The sequence below is a fragment of the Mus caroli genome, unplaced genomic scaffold, assembly GCF_978045245.1.
Source record: "Mus caroli unplaced genomic scaffold, Mus_caroli_1 scaffold_11, whole genome shotgun sequence".
In the NCBI taxonomy this organism is placed as follows: domain Eukaryota; kingdom Metazoa; phylum Chordata; class Mammalia; order Rodentia; family Muridae; genus Mus; species Mus caroli.
In genome coordinates, this window is record NW_028227266.1 from 112,963,687 (window position 1) to 112,986,421 (window position 22,735).

Genomic DNA, 22,735 nt, shown 5'->3' on the forward strand with positions numbered 1-22,735 from the left:
ACTCAGCCAGCTGCTTAATAGTTTTAAAATCTATTGGCTCATGATACCGTTGTCCCTGGCCATCTAAGAATACAGGGAAAGTCAGTTCAGCTTCCTTCCAAACCTCTGGGCACAATGAGGTACCTTGTTTGCCAGCTTTTGTGGATTCCTTTTTTACTGTATACTCAGGATTAAGAGGTGGAGCAGTTGGCACTTTACTCCTTTGCCAACCGACCTCCCTTTTTTCGTACCTATCCCTCTCATACCGAGCTGCCTCTTCTTCTAGGTCAGCTTCCTCATCTTTATCAAGCTCTGAGTCACTGGAGTCAGAACTTGCTGAACTTATTGTTAAGTCTTTTAATGAGGGATATCCTTTTGCTATTTCCTTTCCTTTCTCATTATTTCCTTTTCCCTTTGAAATTTCCTTTCCTCCCTTTTCCTTTTCTCTCTTTTTCGCCCCTTTTCTTTCTTTTACTTATATGTTTCCTATCTTCCTCTGACATACTTTCTTGTTCCATAAAAATTTTCTGACCTGCCTTAACTTCTCCTATCACCCAAAAGCAGAAGCCAGAAATTACAAAATCAAAACTAAAACACTAAGAGCTACCCACACTGGGTCTACGGGCAAGAGAATCATATCCCTCCTTTTAACCAGGGATCAATTTTGGGAGACTGAACCGGTACTGCCGTTCCTCAGCTGAAGAGTTCTGAATCCTGCAATCCTCCGTTCCCCTTACGGGCCACCACTTGTTGTGCTCACCTTGTACAGCAAGAAAAGACGCAACACGGTCGGATTCTTCTCAACAGCTCTCTTTATTTCTGCAACACTTCCATGCTACTCAGGAACTCCCGCAACCCCCGGGAGGACCGACATCTCCACCCCAGCACTGGGGAGAGCTATGTGTCCTCCTGGGATTTGTCAGTCTGTCACCCCCTTTGATATGTAACACCCGCTCGGGAGGGGTTGGCACCAGATTCTGGCTGGCGCCTGCGCAATGATGTTGTTTAAGGCGCAGGTGTACCAGAGGTCATTGTCATCTTTTGGGCGTGAGGTTGCCTACAACCAGTAAAAACCAAATGAACCAGCTACACTTACACCAATCAGAAAATATTAATTTTTCTAGCTATAATTATACAATAAAAAGCACGTTGTCATTAGCTAAACTCAATAATCACAAATGCTGAGAATTTTCTTAGGAAAAAAACTTCTATCAGCTTTTCGCCCCCAATCCATGAGGCTGCAGAATCCCTTTTTTAAAAAACAGTTTTTCCAGCAGGTGACCTCCTGCTGTGCCTGATCCTGGCTAAAGTGTGTGGCCATTCTCAGCTTTGCTATACCAGGAGAGAAAGTGTTAGCCATCTTTTATTTTCCAACATGAAACACAGAACAGTCATTCAGACGACTAGACACAAACACACATGAATTGAACACGTGAACAGACAGGTGCACCAGACATTAGACAAGACCTTAGACAAAAACACAGAGACGGCAGTGAACTTCTGCTGTAGGGCACAGAGGGAATAATCTCTGTCTCTGGGAGAGTTTTCCTCCCACCTGATGCAGTTCTTAGGCTGAGGCAAATCTGCCTGATTATTAAATCTAAACCCTTTTATTTCTCTCACCTAAAAAGCAGCTCCTGGAAGCTGCGGCCGACTTCCTATTACGTTCCTAGATCCTGATATCACTGCTGCACGTAAGCGAATCCAGTGCGCGGGTTTAGTGCTGTTTCAGCTTAGCCCATACCACACCTTAGCAACCTTTTGCCTGTTGCTTCTCCGGTACGAATTTTCTTTAATTCTTTTCTTCTTCCATGGAGCTTCAAACCAGCAGTGTTTCTTCCAGTGTCCTCTGCCTTACCCAGGCCCTGCATGGATGTCAAATTGTTGAGGCCGGCCTGCGGCTCTCATGTATGGGTTCGAGCCTGGGAGACAACCTGGAGCTGAAAGAAAGGGAAACTAGGCGGATGTGTGAGAGAGAGATGGAACCAAGACAAGATTCTGATCAGGGCTCAAATGTTTAATAATAGTCTGCATTTATAAAGAGGGAAGCCAGTCCCCAGTCACACCAAGTTTACTGTGATGTTGCAGACCAGCCTTTTAGCAGAAACTTGCCAAATTCACAGTTTGCTGATATCTCAGGAAAATCTTGGAGAAAAGGTTAGGCCTCAGGCAGGTGGCAGGCAGTGTCACATCAAAGGAGAGGGATGAGAAGCAGCACAGCAGGTGGTCCCGCCTCAGTGGTGAATGGTCTGAACCAGCCTGCCTAGAATGAAGAAGGGTACACTGTACTGAGTGTTATTGAGTCTTGCATGGTGAGGTTTCTCCACTCTCACCTTTCAGCCTTACTTCCCCACTCTGACTCTTGATGCCATTTATATATTCTTTGACATGATTAGTACCACCAACCTCATGGTACTTCATGACCTTAGTCTTGGCTATTTTAACGTCAATGTGACACAAGCTAAAGTCATCTGAGAGGAGTGTGCCTCAGTGGAGAAATTGCCTCTACAAGACCAGGCTGGAGGCAAGCTTACAGGTCATTTTCTTAATTAGTGATTGATGTGAGAGGGCTCAGCCTATTGTGTGTGGGGCCATCCATAGACTCATGATCCTGTATTCTATAAGAAAGTGGGCTGTATAAGCCATTCAGGAGCAGTAAGCAGAAGACCTCTATGGCCTCTGCATCAGTGTTGCCCCCAGGTTCCTTCGCTGTTTGAGTTCCTGTTTGGCTTCTCTCAACGGTCTGTGATTAAGGATATGGAAGCCAAATAAACCCTATCCTTCCCAAGTTCTGTATGGTGTTTCATCACAGCAATAGTAACCCTAAGTAAGAACCCCTCCATGGGGACTTTCCATGTCCTGATGGTTTCCTTGGATGCCAGATTCCTTCCCACCTTGGGATTTGTACCTCAGACTACTGTTCTATCTTGTTAACATTGTCCTTCCAAACCACACCCCTCACCATCCGCCCCCCTGCATCCATCGCTCTTTTCTCAATATCTCCTGACAACTCTACAAGGTTTTGATACAGCAATTCTTTATCCTGGTAAACTGGAGGCTCAGAATGTCTGCAGCTGTTTCTGTTTCTCTGTGCACTCTCCCTAACCCCTTTCAAAGCTTTTGAAGTTCCTGAAGCCTCTGGGTGTGCTGTACTTACTGGTGCAAAAATGGAGGGTTTTGACTAGTAATAGCGCCTCCTCCTTTTCCTCTTCTTCTTTCTTTTTATGGGTGCATAAGACTCTTCGTCATCCGAAGATGTTGGTGGCGCTAAAAATAATAGATCGACCGCTGGAAATAGAGTAGAAATAGGTTCAAAATAGGAAATAAGTTGTGGCACAAAGCTCTGGGACCCTGTTGGGTATTTCTTGCAAGGATCAAGTTGACCTTACTAGGTGAGTGACTTCAAACACATGCCCTACCTTTCTTATATCAACATTGTCTGGGAAAAAATTCTATTGGTTTTTATTTTGTTGGTTGCAACTTTTGGACGTTCCCTTTGGGTCTCCTCTTACATCAGAAACAAAGCTTTTCTTGCTGTCTGTGCTGTGACCAGCAACCGTGTCCCCACTCTGTTCAGCTCCCCTGCTTTCCCCAGTGGGGCAAATACAACCCTTCCCCACAGTTCCACAAGGGAAGCCATGAACCAGATGATCTGGTAAGATTCAACTATATCTTACTGGGCATGTCCCTAAGCAATGTCCCATTGTATACACTTCCCAATGAAATTTTTATGGGATTCAAGTGAGGCCAAATTTCAAGGGAAGAGTACAACTGAATAAACTTAGGCACAAAATGGGAAGGAATGCAGGGAACCACATATTAGATGGTTAGGTCACATCTGGTGGCCAGTGCAACCCAGTTGGCAGAATCAGTAACAAGGTAGAAGGGTTTTATGGGTTACTAGGCACCAAGTACAGAGTCACCATTTTACTCAGGAAATAGGGAAGAGGGTGGGCAAGGCTGTGGATAAGAGACAGAATTAGGGTGTTCAGACAATGTGGCCTATGAGGTGGGCTCCTGCATCTCTGTGGACACAGGAATCAGAAAGAGGAGTCCTCCTTGAGTTTACACAAGGCAGAATCAATGCATCCAAAGTAGAATACAGGACAGTATGTCAGACAGACAAACATCCATCCATCCATCCATCCATCCATCCATACATACATACATACTTCTCAATAAAGGAAAACCTGAGCCCACTGCAGGGGTTTCACAGAAGACTTTGGGGAATATACTCTCCATTGATTCATACTCTAGACAAGAGAAGACAGGTGAGAAATATACTAAGCATGAAGTACACAAAAGTCCCAGAGAGCTCAGAGGAAAGTTGTGACACACAGGAAGACAAAGCAAGGAGATCTGATGAGACAAGGCAGGAAAATGAGGTTCAGACTCAGGTAGGAGGACAAAGCCAGAAAGGACACTGGAAAGAAAATACAAGTGGCCATGCCTTTTAAATCCTGGGAACATATGTGCACACTCTGAACTAGGGATATCTGAAGAGGAGGTCATAGATGGACCAGAGTTCTAGATTCACTGTCAAGTACTAGGCCAGAGTTTCCAATGCAGGTGTCAACATGTTCTGTGACCCATTCACCCTACAGGTCAGTTTAGTGTGAAAACACAAGCTGGAAATGAGCTCACATATATCCTTCCCTCTATGCTTTTCCCCTTCTGATACCTTCCCCATATGACAGTATAGACTGAGAATGCAGTTACCTACCAGGAGCAACACTGTTCGACACTTTTCTGAACTCCCACTCCTGTACCTCCATCGCTTCTGCAAGAAAATAAACAGAGTGGCTCACTCACTTCTGCCTGCAGAAGATATAGCCACATTGGTTCACACCAGATTAGCTTCAACTTTCCACTGGCTCCTTGACTCATCATGTTAGAGAGGGTGCTGCAGTGAGGCCAGACCACTCACTCTGCCATCCACCCATAGAGTGCCCTTTATAGAGAGACTTAACAGGCAAGAGAGGACCATAGAGGTGCTGTGATAAATCCTGCAGGACCAGCTGGAAGAGGATTTCCTTCTTCGGCATTATTGGGCCCACACTTCATGACCTTTGTATTCAGGTTCATATCAGTGACTATAGAGAGTTGTACTCCACTGATAGTTCTATCCTAAATCAACAATCAGAAGTGAACGCCAGATGTCAAACAAGCAGTGCACAAGGAGATCTCCTAATTACAGTCAAAGGATTGGAGCTTTGGCAACATCAGAGGCAGGGAGAATGCTTTAATTTTTAAATTTATTTCAGCTGTATTGCCTGCATATGAGTGCCTGTGTACCATATGCATGCAGTGCAAATCAAGACCAGAGGAGGGCATCAGATACACTGGAACTGGATTTATGGATGGATGTAAGAAGCAATGTGGGGTGCTGAGATTAGAATCTCAGTCCTCTGGTAGAGCAGTCACTGCTCTTGCTTAAAAAGCTATTCCCCCAACTCCCCTGCCTCATCTTTAATTGCCAGTGGGGTTTGCTGTTCTTTGCTTCTATACATTACCATTACAGCTGGAAGGAGAATCAAACAAACCTACATCTCACTGATGCCTTTCCCACTGCCTCAGCCTGGCAAACAGAATGTACAACCCGACTGCTTCATGAGCCCCTTTCCTGTTGATCTCCACAGGGCATTCTCTTACTTACCAGGAAAATTCTCTGTACTATCCACAGCGTTTTGTTCCTTTTCCATATCCGTCTCTCCCACCTCGGCTATACCTGAAGAAAATCAGAACAGAGTGTGCCACATGAAGTCACACTGGCTTGAAATTAAGCCCAGTTCTGCTTGGGATTTTCCATGGAGCGTCTATGGCAGAACCAGTATCTCTCATTTAATTTTCAGCCCTTCTTCCCAAAAGGGACCTGGAGTGAGGTTTCTCAGAAATGAAACCCTAAGATATTTCCTGAACAAGGGAGGGATTTCAGATACTTACAACTCCCTATCAGGGTGGAAGCCATCTGCAATCATAAAAAAGAAAGTATTGTCAGGATTGGCTCATATTATATATGTTACAATGGCCTGGCTTTCTCTGGATGATTTAGAGAACAATAGACATATATCGTATGGTGCTGCAAATGACACAGGTAAAGATGGAAAGAGTCTTTCCAACAGTGAACTTTCCAGCCCATTTATACTGCAGGCACAAATCCTTGATAGATCATGAAAAGTCATTTTTGAGGGAACTGCCTCTGTGGTTCAATTTTACTGAATATGGTGATGGCAATCACACCAGAGAGCTGGAGATCCACTGGTAAAACAGACAAATAAACAAACAATTCTCTGAATTCCACAGAGAAAACCAATTTTCAAAAAGCAACACAATTGGAATACAATTAGACCTGCATTTCTATAGAAGACGAACAAAGGCATTCTTACGGTTTGTCTTGATTCTGGAACACGGATACCATGTGGGAAATCTAGGATAAAACAGAGTATCTGTCAGGTTGTTAATAACTAGTGATTATAAAAGCCTCAGGGAACATTCTCAATTTGCACATGAGTATATGGAGATAGCTTGGACTGCTTTGAGTCCATTCTCCACTGTAGAAGGATGTTCAAAAGAGGGGGAAAACCAGAACAAAAAGATACCTAGGATCCTTGTTCCTTAACTAAAACCCCTTTAAACAATACAAAAGAAATCCAGCTGATCCACACTTTGTGTTATTTCCATGTAAGTTTTCAGAGCTGATTAGTTGGTGTTTTAAAACCAAACAGGAGACCCATACATACATACATTTTACACACACACACACACACACACACACACACACACACACACACACGCACACGCACACGCACACGCACACGCACACGCACATGCACACACGAATGGTGTTCAGAAGATATGAATTCTGGAGGCAGTATGAGGATGGTAAGAAAGATAAAAAAGAAATAGGACATGATTTAATTTTAAAAAAAGTTTTAAAGCTCAGTGTGTGTAATTGTTTACACAAGATCTGTGCCACTAGCAGGTGGTTTTCAGAATTGCCCAGGGCTTTTCAACTAAAGCTTTCCTTGGTGATTGGCAAGCAAGTTTGGAAAATCTTATTTCTCACAGTGCTATTATCAAGTGTACTATAGTACTTCAGTAATTTTATTTTTATGTTTCAAGTCAGCTTCTAAAACAAGTCCAAAACCTACTGATATAGCCACCTTAGGGTCCTTCATGATTGCTTTTAACTTCAAAGGACTGTGTAAAAAGACCAGACACAGCAGGGAGTCTTCGGACTTTTCACATGAATGCTTTCAAGCATCTGTGGCAACATCTTAGTTTACATATGCAGTTAACTGGACAACAGACACAACTCTTCATGGATGGGCAGCACCTCTGAACTACATGCTGCACTCTCAGCCATGATGCTATTGTCTTCAGGTCTTCTTAAATGAAGGAAGCAAGGGCATTCCACAGCATGAACAGACTCATGTTTTCACTTTCTCTCTGTATACAATTTTGAGAGCCAGGAATTCTTAGGTTGTTTTCTGAAGCAAGGATGATAACAATATCCAGGCACAAATGCCAAGGAGAACAATGAGATAATAAACTATAAATTTCAATTAAAGTGTGAACTATGTCTCCCATAAACCATAACACCACACAGAATCTCATACACTCAAAATCACAAACCACTGAAGCACACAACCCCCAGCATTCTCTGTGTACACAGTCTCACGGAAACCTATGCAGAAACTTGACTATAAAAGTATATCTAGAAGAACCTTAAAAAAACAAAACAAAACAAAACAAAAACCCAAAAAACAACATGTTGACTTGCTTCCAGAAATAACAAGTTGGTTGGCCCATCAAAGAGAAGCCAGTAAGAGATGCCAGACCTATCTTAGCAGTTACATTTTCTTTCTCAGCAAGAGTTAAATAATACTTACAGCTTTGGTATTCTTCCCAGGACCCCTGAAATTATAGAAAAAAAAAAAGACATTATGAGGGCAACTCCATGTGACTTGTAGGCACATGTCTTTATTTCTCTTCCTTGGTACTGAAAAGGCATGGTTCTGCCAACATTAATAGATGGCAGAAGAGATAAGATATATCTGTGACAAACCCACATCTTTTCGTGAATGATGCATCTTTAAGTCCCGTTCAGTCATCAACTGCCAAGTAGTCAATTCAAGAAAGTACATCATTTCCAAGACGGATGGGTGCTAGCATCCATCCTGGACCTGACTGTGCCATTCACAAAAGATCTTTCCCCATAAGGCTTTTATTGGTAAGGGACTATGCTATCATTCCAGAAAACAGAGCATAGTATGCATAACAATGCTACCCTATTTTGAGAGCCAAACTCAAATGAAATAGGAAATTCAGACAGCAACATTTCTATTTTAGTCAAAGAAAAGTCACCTTACCTCATCATGGTATTCGAACTCTTCTTTTCTATAAAATATTTCTTTAATGTCAGGTGCACTCTGACTTTCTAGGAAGACATAGTAACTGTTAGCCGCTGGTGGCTTTAGGCCATGGCTTCCTTAGAGAACACTGCTAAACTTATACAACAGGATGTCTGCGCTGTAAAGGCTAGATTGAGTGGCTACTGGAGCATCCTCAGTGAATGCACTGAGTCAGTGAAGAGCAAGGAAGAGAAGGAAAATGGAACACTTACACTATGATGAGAGCAAAAGATGACAGCAAGAAAGTCTTCCAATGTTTCAAGTCTCTTACTCATATCAATCACTTTTAGACCACAGCGTTGGTCTTCTAAGACCAAGAAATATGAGTTTAAACTTATGCTAGGTTGCATCTAGTACGAACTCTCAAGGAAAATCTCTCAAGGATCAGATAATCCAGGGCACCCAATGGAATATGACTTATAGAGTAGCAGCGGTGAACATAAGAAAGTAAAGACTATGAAAATGTCTCCCCTCTGCAGTACATCTGGGTACCCCAGAATGCTGGCAACCATTGAGGCTCACAGCAAACCAGAAGGTGAGTACTTAAGTACAATGAACTACATGGCATTTAACCTTCAGTGGTGTCATGCTCCACTCCTCAGCTCAGTGCATGGACTACAAAGGGACAGTCATATAATCATGGAAAAGACTGCCTCAGAAATTGTGTTGGAGCAGGACCGAGGTGGGGTTATTACATAACTTTTCTCTGGAACAGACATTATTTTTAGAGTGGACCAATAGAGCTACATAATTTCTGTCCTTGGACAAGAAAAGAATTTTCCCAAGTAATCTGCTGCTAAAAGTATGGACTGACAATGTTTTTCTGGTGGTTTCTCAGAGGCAAACATTCCATAGAATGAAATCACAATGAAATAAATATTGTAGATGATCTCCATGCTTCCCACATTCTTCTGACAATCTAAAACCCACACTCATGGAGGACAATGTACATACACACACATACACACCCACGCACACATGCACACATGCACACACATACAGACACACACACACACACACACACACACACACACAGAGAGAGAGAGAGAGAGAGAGAGAGACAGAGAGACTCTTCTAAGTACAACCAAGACATGAAGCTTTATGTCTTTCCCATTGATATTGAAGCTCTGTTCAAATAGGAAGGTAGTGCTTAGAATTCTATATTCTCTGGTGTATTGAAGCTACCCCCAACAGAGCAACAGAGTTCCAGAACGAAGTCTATGATACCCTTGTTTCTATACAGTTAATACTTATTTGAAAACCCTGGACACACTTTGTGAAATAGCATAATTATTCTAAATTAATTCAGAAAGTCACTAAAAAAGTAAGATTTCAAACAATAATTTCAAAGTAGACAAAAACCATTCATTTTATAGCAATGTCTTGTTTACAAAAGATGTGTGGAAAGGCTAAATCAAAAATTATAAGTTTAAATGTACACAAAAATGTTCATAGAAAAGAGTATACTTTTGAGTTACTCTATACAGGGAATAGAGTATCTCAGAAGCCATATAAGCAACCAAGTGCTAGGAGCTGGAGAGATGACTCAGAGGTTACGAACAACTGTTGCTTTTGCAGGTTAGCTGGTTTTGAGTCCCAGAATCCTGATGGTGGCTCATGTTCATCTGCAACTTTAGTTCTAGAGGATCTGACCTGTCCTCTGAGCCCTGTCTGCACAAGGCACTCACAAGGTGCATACACATAAACATAGGTAGGCAAAGGATTTATAAACCAAAGAAAACTAAAGCTAAAATATGTTTAAAGTCCAGTGTCTGTGAGTCCATGTGTACGTGGGCATGTAAGTATCCTCAGCTTGTGGCATATCCATGCCTTTGAGTGAGTACCTGCCTAGGCCCATTTTCCTGGAGACCACAAGAGAGTATCCACTAGTCTGCTGTGTTGTTCACTTCTCTGATTTCTTCCCTTCAGCAGGGTCTCTCACTGAAGCTCAAGTTAGGCTGGCAGAGATGTGCTCTTGTCCCTACCACAGACAGTGCTATGTTTATAAGCACAGACATATATGTCTGGTCTTCTATGTGTGTCTTATTGATTCAGACTCAGGTCCCATTGCTTTCATATCAAATGTTCTTCTTTCAGAACATTATCTGCATACAGAATGATGGTGTCATATTTCTAATGTCAAACACCACATATCCAGGGTGTTTGTAAATAGAGAAATATTTTGATTTTTAACATTCTACATACATTTTATGGAATTAAAAAATGAATCATTATCCATTTTATTTATTTATAATAAACATGTTTCTGGATGCTATAGTATTTCTAGGACATCTAGTATACTTTTGAGTTCTTTGGATTAGTTTTTGTTTTTCTTTTCTTACTGTCCTTTCAAGGCAGGATTTTTCTGTGTAGCTGTCCTGGAACTTGGTCTGTAAACCAGGCTGGCCTTGGACTCAGAGATACACCTGCATCTGCCTCCCAAGTGCAGTGTGTGCCACTACACCGGGCCATTCTATTCTCCTCTTCTCTTCTCTTCTCTTCTCTTCTCTTCTCTTCTCTTCTCTTCTCTTCTCTTCTCTTCTCTTCTCTTCTCTTCTCTTCTTCTCTTCTCTTCTCTTCCTCTCTCTCTCTCACTCCCCCCTCTCCTTTCTCTATCTCTATCTCTGTCTCTGTCCCTGTCTCTCTGTCTCTCTCCAGATGCTAAGGAAGTCAAAGATCCCATGTATTGCCAGGCACAGAGCTCAGAGTTAAGGTGGTACTGATCAGGAGGAAGATGTTAGAGAAGACAAGAGAAAGAGGTTATAAGGTATTAGGAGAGTGAAGAGGGTGGGCTGAAGGAGAGGCCTGGGTCTTTATGGAGCACACTGCTTAGAAGCAGGAGCCCCCGAGATTACAGTGAAGACAGAATCTATTCAAATTACACAGATGACCAAAGCTAGCAGTACCCAATGAGAATGCAGGAGAACCAGGTATACCTCCTTAAACCTACTGAAGATGTTTGGAGGAAACAGACTTCTTATTCTAAGAGTGAAATATACAAGTACACTAAAGCATAGAAGATAGACAGGCAATGTCCAGATAGATCCTAGGAGGGCTGAAATCATGTTCCTAAGCCCTAGTACATGGATACTACTAGTTCATGGGAACTATCAAGTCCACCCTCCTCATCTTATACATTGATCTCAGAATGCATGAAAAAAAATGCCCAATGCTGGGCCAAGTCAAGGTTCTTCCCCACCCACTAGATCAGTGGTTATAAGACAGGGCCAGCTCTCTAATCTCCATTGTCTTAGTCATGTTACATGCCAGTTAGTGCAGGATGAGGAGAAGAGACTACAAATGAACTAAAAATCACACATTTGACCTCTGTTTCCCAGGCCAAGCTCAAAAGTCTTTCTGCCACTTTAGCCCTGCCATTCTCTGGGTGCCCTTGAAACAGGTCTAAACATTGACCTGTGGCTATAACGTGACACCACTTTGGGCTCCTCTCTCTTTATAGATGCTCCACATTCTCAAGCTAAGGCGCAAAATAAACCTTTCATCTCTAGGTTGTTTTTCTCAAAGTATTTTTTAAAGGGGATGGAAAATAATTTAGGTATCATCTCCATAGACAGCTACTGCTCATCCTTATGCCTCCGAAAGAGGAAAATCAGAGAAACTTTCCATTTTCCTTGTCCTTACGATTTCTTTTCCACTCTCTCATTCTCTCAAACACAGGGTGTAACATGACCACTGCTGGGACGCTCTCTCACTCAATCTGACCACAAAGGATTTTTATATAATTCACCTTTACTCTTCAGAGCTAATCCACATGGATCACTCACACGTGGAGGCAAGCAGTACGGAGAGTTGCTCACCTCGTCCTGCCTACATCAGGTGAAGCACACTGGCTTATCCAACATGTGCCTCGGCTTTCCTCTAGTTCACGTTATTCAATGAGAGCTGAAGTGAGCTTTAGGTACATTTGTACATTTTAGGGTTGCATTTCTACTGATGAGATAGATACATTAGCATTTTCTTGTATAAAAATATGCTAAATCTGTTCAGTTTTACATAAGGTACACAGGATATTCAACTACTACCGATAACTGAAGCAAATCCTCAGTATTTACAGTACCTGTTTTAATAGTTGGTTGGGTTTCTTTGGATGTACCTTTATGGGCTGAAGGTTTCTCCGGAGCCTGGGAGGGACTTGAGTCCTTCCTATAAATTTTTCTAAAGAATGAAGAAACTGGGAACACATTCACAACAGGGAGAGTTAGGTTAGCTTTATGGCAGCAAAACAGAAAATTAATCATGCTTCTGTGTTTATAAAAATGACCTCATTCCCTGTTTCCAGTTAATCAACAGCATCAGGATGGCGCTTCAGGAAGGTCACTTCATTTTGTGACTAAGCACTACACAGACACCTTAGGCAATATCTACACTTGTGTGGCTATGACAATACAGCAAGAGCAGCAGGACTTGAGTGTGTTATGGGCATGGAACAAGATGGGAGCCATATCCATCTGAGAAACACAAGTATGCAACGTTGCTTGTATAATTGTTCTTTTCTCCATGCTTTCTCTCAAACAATGTAAGTTTCAGAAGGATTTCCCATGAGGATTTCAGGTTTCAAAGATAACTCTACATGGTAAACCATAAGGAAATGCTCATGTATAGCAGAAATGCTCTTTGTTTGTTAAATATCAGATGTTTGTCAGAAATGAGGTTTGTTAAATACCAGAGGAATTAAGCTAGACTCTGGTGACTGAATTCAGAGTGAGTATTCCACTGGATCCAGGTCGGGGAACATGACTGTTGTTGAGTTTTCATTTTCTACTTAATCATGGCATTTATAAGTCATGGAGAACATATGGTATTGCATTAAGAGAGCTGGGAAATATAGAATATTGTACAACATCTTATTTTTCATCCTTAGCTACTATACTATATTCTTTTCATTGGGATCAAATTCTGACAGAAGCAGCTTGAGAGAGAGAGAGAGAGAGAGAGAGAGAGAGAGAGAGAGAGAGAGAGAGAGAGATGGTCTCTACCTTTCAATCACTGACTCAAAATTGGAGTTTTATCCAAAAGGAGTGGAGAACCCTGGCTTAGTACAAATATGTGGCATTCCTTCTACTTCTTCTGCCTATCACATGCCTGGCAGTGAATGATTTGGATCAACAGGAATTATAGATTCTTGTATATTTCTCAGAAATACTTAGACTCCAAATTATTTTAAATCAAGTTGTCACATGAGATGTTTTGGCAAAAACAAAATTTCTCTTCTATTGACTAAACCTTGATGTCTGCAACATGACAAGGCATGAAAGGTGATCTGGCATTTGGATGACATGTATGCATGTTGCTTTCTAGATGACAAACATCCTCAGCCACTACATGAACAACCCAGATAAAGTGAAGCTGGAAGGACAGTGTGGGACATGAAGTGGTACATTAAGTTTATGCCATACCTTCTCTATTCTGACTCTTCAAATTCCAGTTTCTAAAACCTCCTTTTCCAGGGAGCATTTGCCTCAAGCCCACTCTTTATATGTACATTTTTAAGTTCCAGAATGCCTTTGATACAAGATTAGGCTTAAAATACCAATGTATAAAAGGATGAGTTTGAATTTATGATTCTCTTTACTCTAGTTCAGCAGATCTGGGTTCACACAGTGTGCCCCCATGGGCACATATTATAGTCCGTGGGATCAAAACTAGGACCTTTCACATACAAGGAATACACTAAACCAACTGGACTATACATCCTGCCCACTTTAGCTCTCTATGACAAATTCTTTTCAAGTCAAAGGCCTGACTGTGAAGGTACTTTAACACATCCAGCATCCCAGCCAAACGCTGCCTATATAAGTCAGAGTTGCCTACATAACTCAGAGTTGCCTATAATGTTGCACTGAGTGCTCAGACTTAACAGGCAGCATGAAGACTGACCACCAGTGATAGAAGTAATATTGGAACTCAAAATTGAGCTTACATTTAAAGAAATATAAATAACAAAAGACTGATCCAGCACTGCCCAATAACCAAGGGCTGACTGGAGTTCTTAGTGGACATTGCCCATAAATTGTCCATGACATTGCTCTTTGAGATCCTGTTAATGTTGTCTAGTCTGTTAAGCCTTTTCACCAGTTCTAACTGTGATGAGACATTTCTATTGTAAGTCCAGTTATCAAACACACTCAATCTATTTATTTTAATGTAGTGTCTTCCTACACGCAAACTCTCTGATCTGATCAAGCATGTGGACTTTCTCATCTTCTATACTTGTGAATGTCTTCAGGGAGATAAAGAGCACTGCCCAGTCTTCTGCTGACTGTTGGTGCTTGTCAGTGCATGGGATCTCACTAGGTGGGGTTACTGCAGACAGATGCTAGGAAGCTGGAACACTCGCACAGGGATTGCTGAACCCTTAATGAAGTATTCCTTAAGCTCTATGGCTACAGAGGCTGATGAATTACCTCTACACTTTGGGTTATGATTCTCCTGAGAACTGCACAAAGAAATAAATCTGCTGCCCATCAGTATGGCGAGGTTAAAACACATTTTTGTAGGTAAAATGTGTATCTTCCTTTTTGAATTGACACATTTGTCACTGGGAGGTGGATTGTGTAACGGGGATAATTGTCTTGGGGAAAAACCTATACAGTCACTGCCTGGTGCACAAAACCCACGCCCCTCCTAAACTAAAGGCATTAGAGTTGAAAGCAGTTACTGTAGACACAGGGCCGTGACTGGGTACTTCAGGTATCACTTTTCCCCCTTTTAACTCCCAATTTTCACTCCCACTAGAAATCTTATATCACTGTAGTGTACCAGACAAAAGACAGCTAGTATTTCTACAATTCTTATCTAAAATGTGTCCTGAGAAAGAAATTCCATAATACATACATTTAAATCGTTTGGATTCCACCTGTAATTAAAAGGAAAGAAAACACTTTGAGGCTCATGACAAAACATGCTAAGTTTTGTCTGCATAGTTCTTTGGTTTACACTTGTGACACAGCACAGTGTAAAGTACATAGGAAAAAGACATAAAAAGGGCTTGCATGATACTTTATGTGATGATGTCACAGAAAACCCAGGCTATGCACTTAGTGGCAGAAACTATTATGTTGCACACTTATGTTGACTCAAGGTAAGATCAGACCACCTTTGGTTGGCAGACCAACTTAATAATCCCTTTTGTGAGATTAATTCCTCTATGGGGGCTCCAATTAGTTGCAATGAATGATCATGTTTTAAATGTATTACACCCTCAGCATTCAAATATCCATTGCATGAAGCTTCCCACTACATAGTTTTGGGGAATGACTCAAACTCATTCTAGATGACAGACTCAAGAAACAAGCAGGAGCAGACCCTTAAGGAAAAACACACATTCTTATAGATGGTATGCTTGATAACTTTTGAATAAATATTATATACCATTTGTCTAATGAGGAACTTTTTATTCAGATAAAAAGGTTTCTGTCCACAAACTATGTTGCCCAACACTGGAAGTTTTATGCTCAATTCAGGCAGGAACAAGCTCATACAACTCTCTGTCTTCTTCTTCCCTAAGCTAAAGATCACCAAAGTAACTTTTCTATCTTATAGAAAAGAAAGGGCTTCTTACCTTTGTCACGAACTCTGATATATGGTCTTCGCTAACTGGTGAAGCTGCAGTGACATTCTCTGCTAAGAGGAGGGGGACAGACATTGACAGTCAGCTCATTGTACTACTTACTACTACTACTTAGGCAGCATCTTTGCTTGGTGAGGATAAAAGTACAAGGACTTAGCACATGTGACTAGACCTAATGAACAGGATGGCTGGGCTGCTGCTGAACTGCTTTCCCTTGAAGATAAATTAAAGTAAAGAAAGACATGGAGAGGTATTAGTAACAGAACTGTTCCATTTCCAGAGAGGAGGGACCCAAATCAGCATAAAATAACGGGTCTTTGCTGTGTAAGATGAAACACAAGTCTTCACATGTATTCCATTTGGAGGGACCACTGTGCCTCAGTTTGCCTGTTGAGGTCAGAGGACAAACTGTGGGTTCCTAAATCTGTACATGGAAAAGCTAACCCCTACATGTCAAAATGCTCAGGAAACATTTTGGAAGATGAGTGGAATGATTCTAAGAGATGGCGGGATAGGATAGATGCTGCTAGATAGTGTCTTCTAGACATGAAAGGGATGATAAACACATGAGATCCCATACAGTCGTTCAAACAGGGCCTGCATCATGCCAGCATCTATTGACTGACCACCTTGGATCAAGAACTATGGCTAATCAGTGATGAGAGAGAGAGAGAGAGAGAGAGAGAGAGAGAGAGAGAGAGAGAGAGAGAATATGGAATATGAATCAGTTTTCTCTAGGGGTGAACCCCCCTCATAGCTTGATTTCAAATTAGCAGCACTAAACATGTATACTTAAGAGCAACATTAAATAAACTCAAGTGTTTATGTAGCAATAATATTTATCATAGAAGAGGTCATATATTTGAAGGGGAACTTGGGATATGTTGGACTGGGGAGGGGGGGGTAGAATTATATAAATAAAATAGTCGCATTAAATTCTCTAAGTGTAAATTAAAACAATCTTGCTTTTCCATGTCTCCCCACTTCCTTCCTTCAATCAAAGTGTAGATGCTGGACCCAGAATTTCCCATTTTTGGCCCTGACTCTGCTGGGGTAACAGGTGTGTACAGAAGTGTCCCACCCTTTGTCTGTGTGTGTGTGTGTGTGTGTGTGCTGGGGATTCAAACTAGTAGTTCACAGCTAGTGTTCACAGCAAGTGTTCTTACCCATGGGGCCATGTGCACAGTCTGTAGTTTTCTGTACACAACTATTTTAAAGTGGAGGCTTGTATTACAAGAAATTATCCCTCAAAGTAAAGAATGATACAATCTTGGAAAGTGTGACTAAAAAGAGGTAAATTGTAATAATTTGTCATATATGGTGCACATTTTATAGAAGTAGATGGCAAAATTGATAATCTATATGTCATTTATGCGTTTATAAATATGCAGTTTTCTGGCCTTTATAACATTTCTTCTTTGTGATGTATATATCTGCAACCACCCCACCCCGTTTTTGGAAAGTTGTAATGTGACTCTGCCACAAACTTCCATTTACATAACTTCCCTATGTAAATGATCTGTAAGCTTATATTACACTGAAAAATAAAATATTACTTCCTTACGGTGTTTCCTTCTTGGTATTTTATAACAACTGCAAAAATTATTTAGATAGGGCACAACACAATGGAAATGTACTGCTATTCACTGAACTTGAAATCCTGGGTGTTTGGTAGTATCACAGTAGTCTGGGGGAAACTGTGTACAAGCAACACAATGGCAAGTAAAGCAGAGCACCCCAGGCACCATGAGCAGTGTGCACCGGTAAGTGGAAAAGCACACGAACCTCTCCTTTCCCCATCCTTACAGATATTGTCCCCACACTCTCATCTCCAAACACAGGTATAACCTGACCATTTCTGGGATCTTTGCCACTTGATTAAGATGAGGCATTCTGGTACCTGGTTTGACTTTAACCCTCAATCATGGGTCACTGGACATATACCAGGTCACTCTTTAGAAAGATCTGCTACAATCAATTTACATCACTCTCATAGGAAAGAAAGCACTAGAGGGCAGTTTACCAAATCCTGTCTCTACAGGGGAATTCCTCCCGACTCAGGGAAGATGTGCTTCAGCTTTGCACTGTTTCATGCTATTGAATGAGAGACCCAAAACTGAATGCATTTTGAAATTCTGTGGTTGTATTTCAATCAAAGATATAGATATATGGCATTGTTTCCATGGGAAAAATAGCCTTAAACTTTTCTATAAATTGACACATGAGATAAAAAAGTTATCAACCACTATAGACAATTACAATTCCCACAGTACCTTTATCATTCTTTACATTTGTTTTAGGTGACGGAATATTGCAGACTTGTGGTCCACAAACCTCTAGAGGACCCATAGCTTGCTTCTCTTCAACTCTTTTTAATAGTGCAGAAACTAGGAATACATGAAAAAGAGGAAGTTTTGTCACCTTTTGGTAGAAAACTCAAGCAAACTAACAACTACTGAGTATTTGTGCCTTTGATCTGACTGCTTGTTCCAGGTGCAGTCATCAGAGTGAGATTGGTGCTTCAGGAGGATCACTGCATGTCATGTACAAGGAGTTAGGCATTGAATGGACATCACAGGAATCCCAGATAAAGCCTAAATATAGATGGATATGAAAACACAGAAGGAAGAGCCACACGACTGAGCATGCTGTCATGAGTGTCCTGCCCAATGGGTATAACTCTAACCCTTCTGAGAGCCACAAGCACACAGCCACACTCATGCAATGCCTTCAGCCACCAACTCTTCACTACAACACAAAGACTTCCTCCTTAGGTGGTTGAGAAGGACTTCCCATGAGACTCACTAGGCTAGAACAGATCAATCTCTTTAGTGTATACTGTAGGAAAAGCACAGGCATTGCTGGAGTGCCCTGTGATGTCTGTGACATGTCAGAAGACCTCAGCTGCATAGGAGTAACTGTACCTGGAGTCAGGAATGCATTTATTCCAGAACATTGTACAACACTTGTTTACTCTTCATTCTTATCGACTAAATGTCATGGGCAATGTATGTTATTCCCTTAGTGGAATGTAGAGTGGTAACAAGCTGTGAGACCCTCTGACTTTTCACCCAAGCTTACAATGATAGCTGCATTCATGCATCAGTGACCACCTTCCCTGACAGATACAACTGAAGGTACACATAGTCTACCTTTCAACTCAAAAGAAGTTGTGGGATTCCTGGATCAGTAAACAGGGCCTTCCCCCACCATCCTCACACTGTCAACTGGCTCTCAGAAACTGAGTCTGATCACTGAGGAACAGAATCCCACTGATGACTCAGACACCAAGTCAATGCAACCCAGTTCTCACATGAAGCTGTGCAAAGAAAAAGGGGGAGCTTCTTTTTATCTGGTCACATCTAGATATACCCTCAACTGGAAGAGACTGGAAAGGCAGCTTGGTGTCATTGTAGGTTGCAAATGTCCCCTCATGCAGTGTTGGGCTCCCATTGTCAGAATCTGTGGTCTGCCTAGAAGCGTGTGAGCTTTTCTACCTCTCATGCTTGTGGATGTATGTCTGTGGGCAGATGGAGAGCAATGCCCTGGCTCTGCCCACTGAGGTAGTCATGGCAGAGTCTGGGCTCTCTGTGATTTGGACCTACTGAAGGAAGATGCTGGGAATATGTAATATAGGCATCACGAAGTCCTTGTTCCACAAAGTGTCTGTTGATCTGCATGGAGAGCCTCATCATTCACCTCATAGAGTAACACAATAAAGAAATGAATGCACCACATGTCATGAACTTTCAATTCGTGTTTTGTAGGTTAAATGTGTATCCTATTATGGTAATTCAATAGATTCTCACTAGAGATTGGAGTGGATAATCTGGATGACTATCTTGGACAAAAACAGATTTAGATGCAACCTGATATACACCATTGTAAACTAACTACAGAGATCCTAGATGGATCCAGTGAATCTACACAAATGGCTTTAGCCTAATTTTTTTTTTTAACTTAGGAAACTACCATTTTTAAAACCAAAATCCAAGTTGTTCTCATGAGGTAACTTAGATCATAGTGTTGCATTCACATATAAGTTTACCCAAAATTGACACAATTTGTTTCTAAAATATGTCTTAAGAGACTTGGCAATACATACTGCGTCTGCGGTTTTTATTTTCCACCTGAAATTTAAAGGAGAGAAAAAGAGTATGCAGTGCAGGTCATGCCAGTTTCTGTTTGCATGGGTCTTTGAAAAGTATATCAACATGTTCTTAATGCCAATCAACATAGGTAAGTATCTTTAAGTGAAAGATTATGTATTAGTATATTCTGTGATGGTATCACAGAAGACCAGAATTTCTTAGTTGTGCCACTTCCCACTTTTCCTATTTCAAAGGCCATATTAACTACCACTAACTGTTTGTCCTCTGCCCAGTGTTCTGAAAGTCACACTGCAACATGCTTGAGCAGCTTTAGAAGTCAGCTGTGGAATTAATCCCTTCTGTAATATGGTCTCAATTATTTATAATAATGCTTGTGGTAAGTCTTACCACTTAGCATCCCCACCTGGACATATGAAGCTTCCTCCACACTGACTTTTGTGGGACATACTGCATATAAGTCAAGGGAACCTGACATGCTTGTCAACTTCTACATGAAATTTATACATTTCCCAAAAGAGGAACATTTTTCTCCAAAGTAAAAAGTCCCATCATACAGACTGTGACACTTGACACTGGGTGCTTTGGTGCTCTTTGTTTAGCTCAAGATCGGGACCAGGCTACTACAATCCCACTTTTCCCTTGCTTAAGCTAAGTCTCTCAAGACCCAAGAAAACCCTGCTCAATGTTGTTCTTAAAATGGGCTTTTGACTGAAGAATAAGATCACTAAAGTAACATTTCTCTCTTAAAGAAAGGCCTTCTTACCGACTCCATAGTCTCTGATGTATTTTTGGGGGCATCTTGTGCATGTATATTGTCAGTATTCTCCAGTATGTCTAAGAGGACAGAAAGTGACAGTCAGCTCATGGAACTGCTTACAACTTACACAGCATCCTTGCTTGCTGTGGGGAAAAGTGTGGGCAAATGCAGGTGATTAGACCTAATGAGCAAGTTGCTTGGGTTGCTGCTAGCTTGTCTTCCCTTGAAGGCACATTAAAGAAAGACCTAGAGAGATATGAGTAACAGAAATGCTACATTTCAAGTCGGGGGAACCCAAAGTAACATAATAATCCATCTTTGATTGTGTATTATTCAATTACGTTTTCACACATATTTTGTTTGGTGGGACACTTTTGCATTTCAGAGAACAACTTGTAGATCCCTTTCTCTTCATTTGTCATATATGTTCTGGAGATTTCAATTTCAGGTCATTGGGCATGGTGGAGGCATCCATTTTCTTGGAAAGGATGACTCTTCTTCCTAAGTGTAGCCTAGGATACTCACAGTACCCTGGGCATCTCTGACCATCCATTCAGACCATGTAGATTCAGAGACAGGGGGAGTCTACAGACTTGGGCTGTCCTTTTAGCTCTCATCTAGAACCCTTACCCCATCTCACTTCTCAGTTTTAGATCCAAGTAGTAGCCAGATCCATTTGCTTTTTGAACTAGTCTGAAACAGAATTGTTACCACATGTCTCTGTATCCACAAATTCCTCAAGATCCTCAAGATGTATAAGTTGGATCTGCTATTTCTCTTGGTAAATCTGACTCTATTCCCTTTGTCCCTGCTGCCTTCCCCTCAGACTCAGGCCAGGGATAGCGATGGTATATGCATTCTGACTTACTGAAGCTAAGCCAGAGCCTTCACCCAAGTGTATAAAAATAGAAAAACTAAAAGTATCCCTATTGTAAGGTGATGTTTCATGTAAGTATAGATTTCAAAAATCCCAACAGAAATATTATCAATAAAGTGCTAGAATTATAAATTCAACTTTAAAAATCAGAACACTTTCTCTATACCAATACAAAGCAAGCTGAAAGAGAGATCAAGGAAACATTCATATTCATGGTAGCCTCCAAAATTAAATATTTAGAAGTAAATTTAAAATGGGAAGTCAAAGATCTCTACAGCGAAAACGTTATAGCCCTGAAGGATACACTAGAAAGTGGAATCCCCATTATGCTCTTGGATTGGTAGAATTAACAATGATCATCCTACCAAAGAAATTCCAATAGTCAATGCAATGAAATTCAAAATTCATGTGACATTCTTCACAAAAATACAAAAGTCCTAAAATCTCATGTGGAAGCACAAAAAGATCCAGAGTAGCCAAAGCAATCCTGTGCAAGTGACCATGTTGGAGCGATTAACATCAAAGATATTATCCTATATTGCACTTTTAGTAACAAAGATAGCATAGTCATGGAACAAAATAGATATGTATATCAATAACACAGACAACTCATGCACACAATTAAAACTTTTCAGACTTGGTCATTATTCTAACTAAACATATCCAGCATCTACAACTAATGGTGAGGGGAAAGCAGAGAAAGTGGGGAAAGCACAAGTTCAGTCATGAAATTAGAGCTTTGTCTATTACTCTGCCCCAAATCAACTCTAAATGGATCAAAGGCCTAAAAGTGAAAGCTTAAAAGCTGAAACAGTCAAACAAACACAGAGGCAGCACCCAAAGGCTTTCTGAATACGACTTCATTTACTCAGTAATTAAGGCCGAAATGGACAAATATAACGTATAAAACAACAAAAAGGGCTGTATAACAACAACAAAAATCAACCCTGAAGATGAAAATTGAAGAGAAAGTCTTTGCCCGCTGCATCTCTGACACAGCATTCA

At 41.1% G+C, this 22,735-nt stretch overlaps 1 protein-coding gene across 2 annotated transcripts in view; it reads right to left on the reverse strand.

Annotated features, from left to right (window-relative positions):
- Positions 1 to 1,988: 1,988 nt before the first annotated feature.
- Positions 1,989 to 22,735, reverse strand: part of LOC147002156 (uncharacterized) — a 57,165-nt gene continuing 36,418 nt past the window's right edge. The window contains exons 14-27 of one of the 2 annotated variants that reach the window (XM_085828145.1): positions 20,860 to 20,930; positions 20,090 to 20,114; positions 18,258 to 18,371; positions 15,976 to 16,034; positions 15,249 to 15,270; positions 12,472 to 12,585; positions 8,352 to 8,419; positions 7,872 to 7,896; positions 6,366 to 6,406; positions 5,923 to 5,947; positions 5,636 to 5,707; positions 4,703 to 4,759; positions 3,137 to 3,267; positions 1,989 to 2,242 (exon numbers count right to left, since the gene is read on the reverse strand). In XM_085828145.1, the coding sequence (XP_085684271.1) occupies positions 3,161 to 3,267; positions 4,703 to 4,759; positions 5,636 to 5,707; positions 5,923 to 5,947; positions 6,366 to 6,406; positions 7,872 to 7,896; positions 8,352 to 8,419; positions 12,472 to 12,585; positions 15,249 to 15,270; positions 15,976 to 16,034; positions 18,258 to 18,371; positions 20,090 to 20,114; positions 20,860 to 20,930 (800 nt within the window). In that variant the 3' untranslated portion in view covers positions 1,989 to 2,242; positions 3,137 to 3,160. Of the gene's footprint in view, positions 2,243 to 3,136; positions 3,268 to 4,702; positions 4,760 to 5,635; positions 5,708 to 5,922; positions 5,948 to 6,365; positions 6,407 to 7,871; positions 7,897 to 8,351; positions 8,420 to 12,471; positions 12,586 to 15,248; positions 15,271 to 15,975; positions 16,038 to 18,257; positions 18,372 to 20,089; positions 20,115 to 20,859; positions 20,931 to 22,735 lie in introns of both variants that reach the window. The other variant, XM_085828144.1, reaches the window with a different exon arrangement.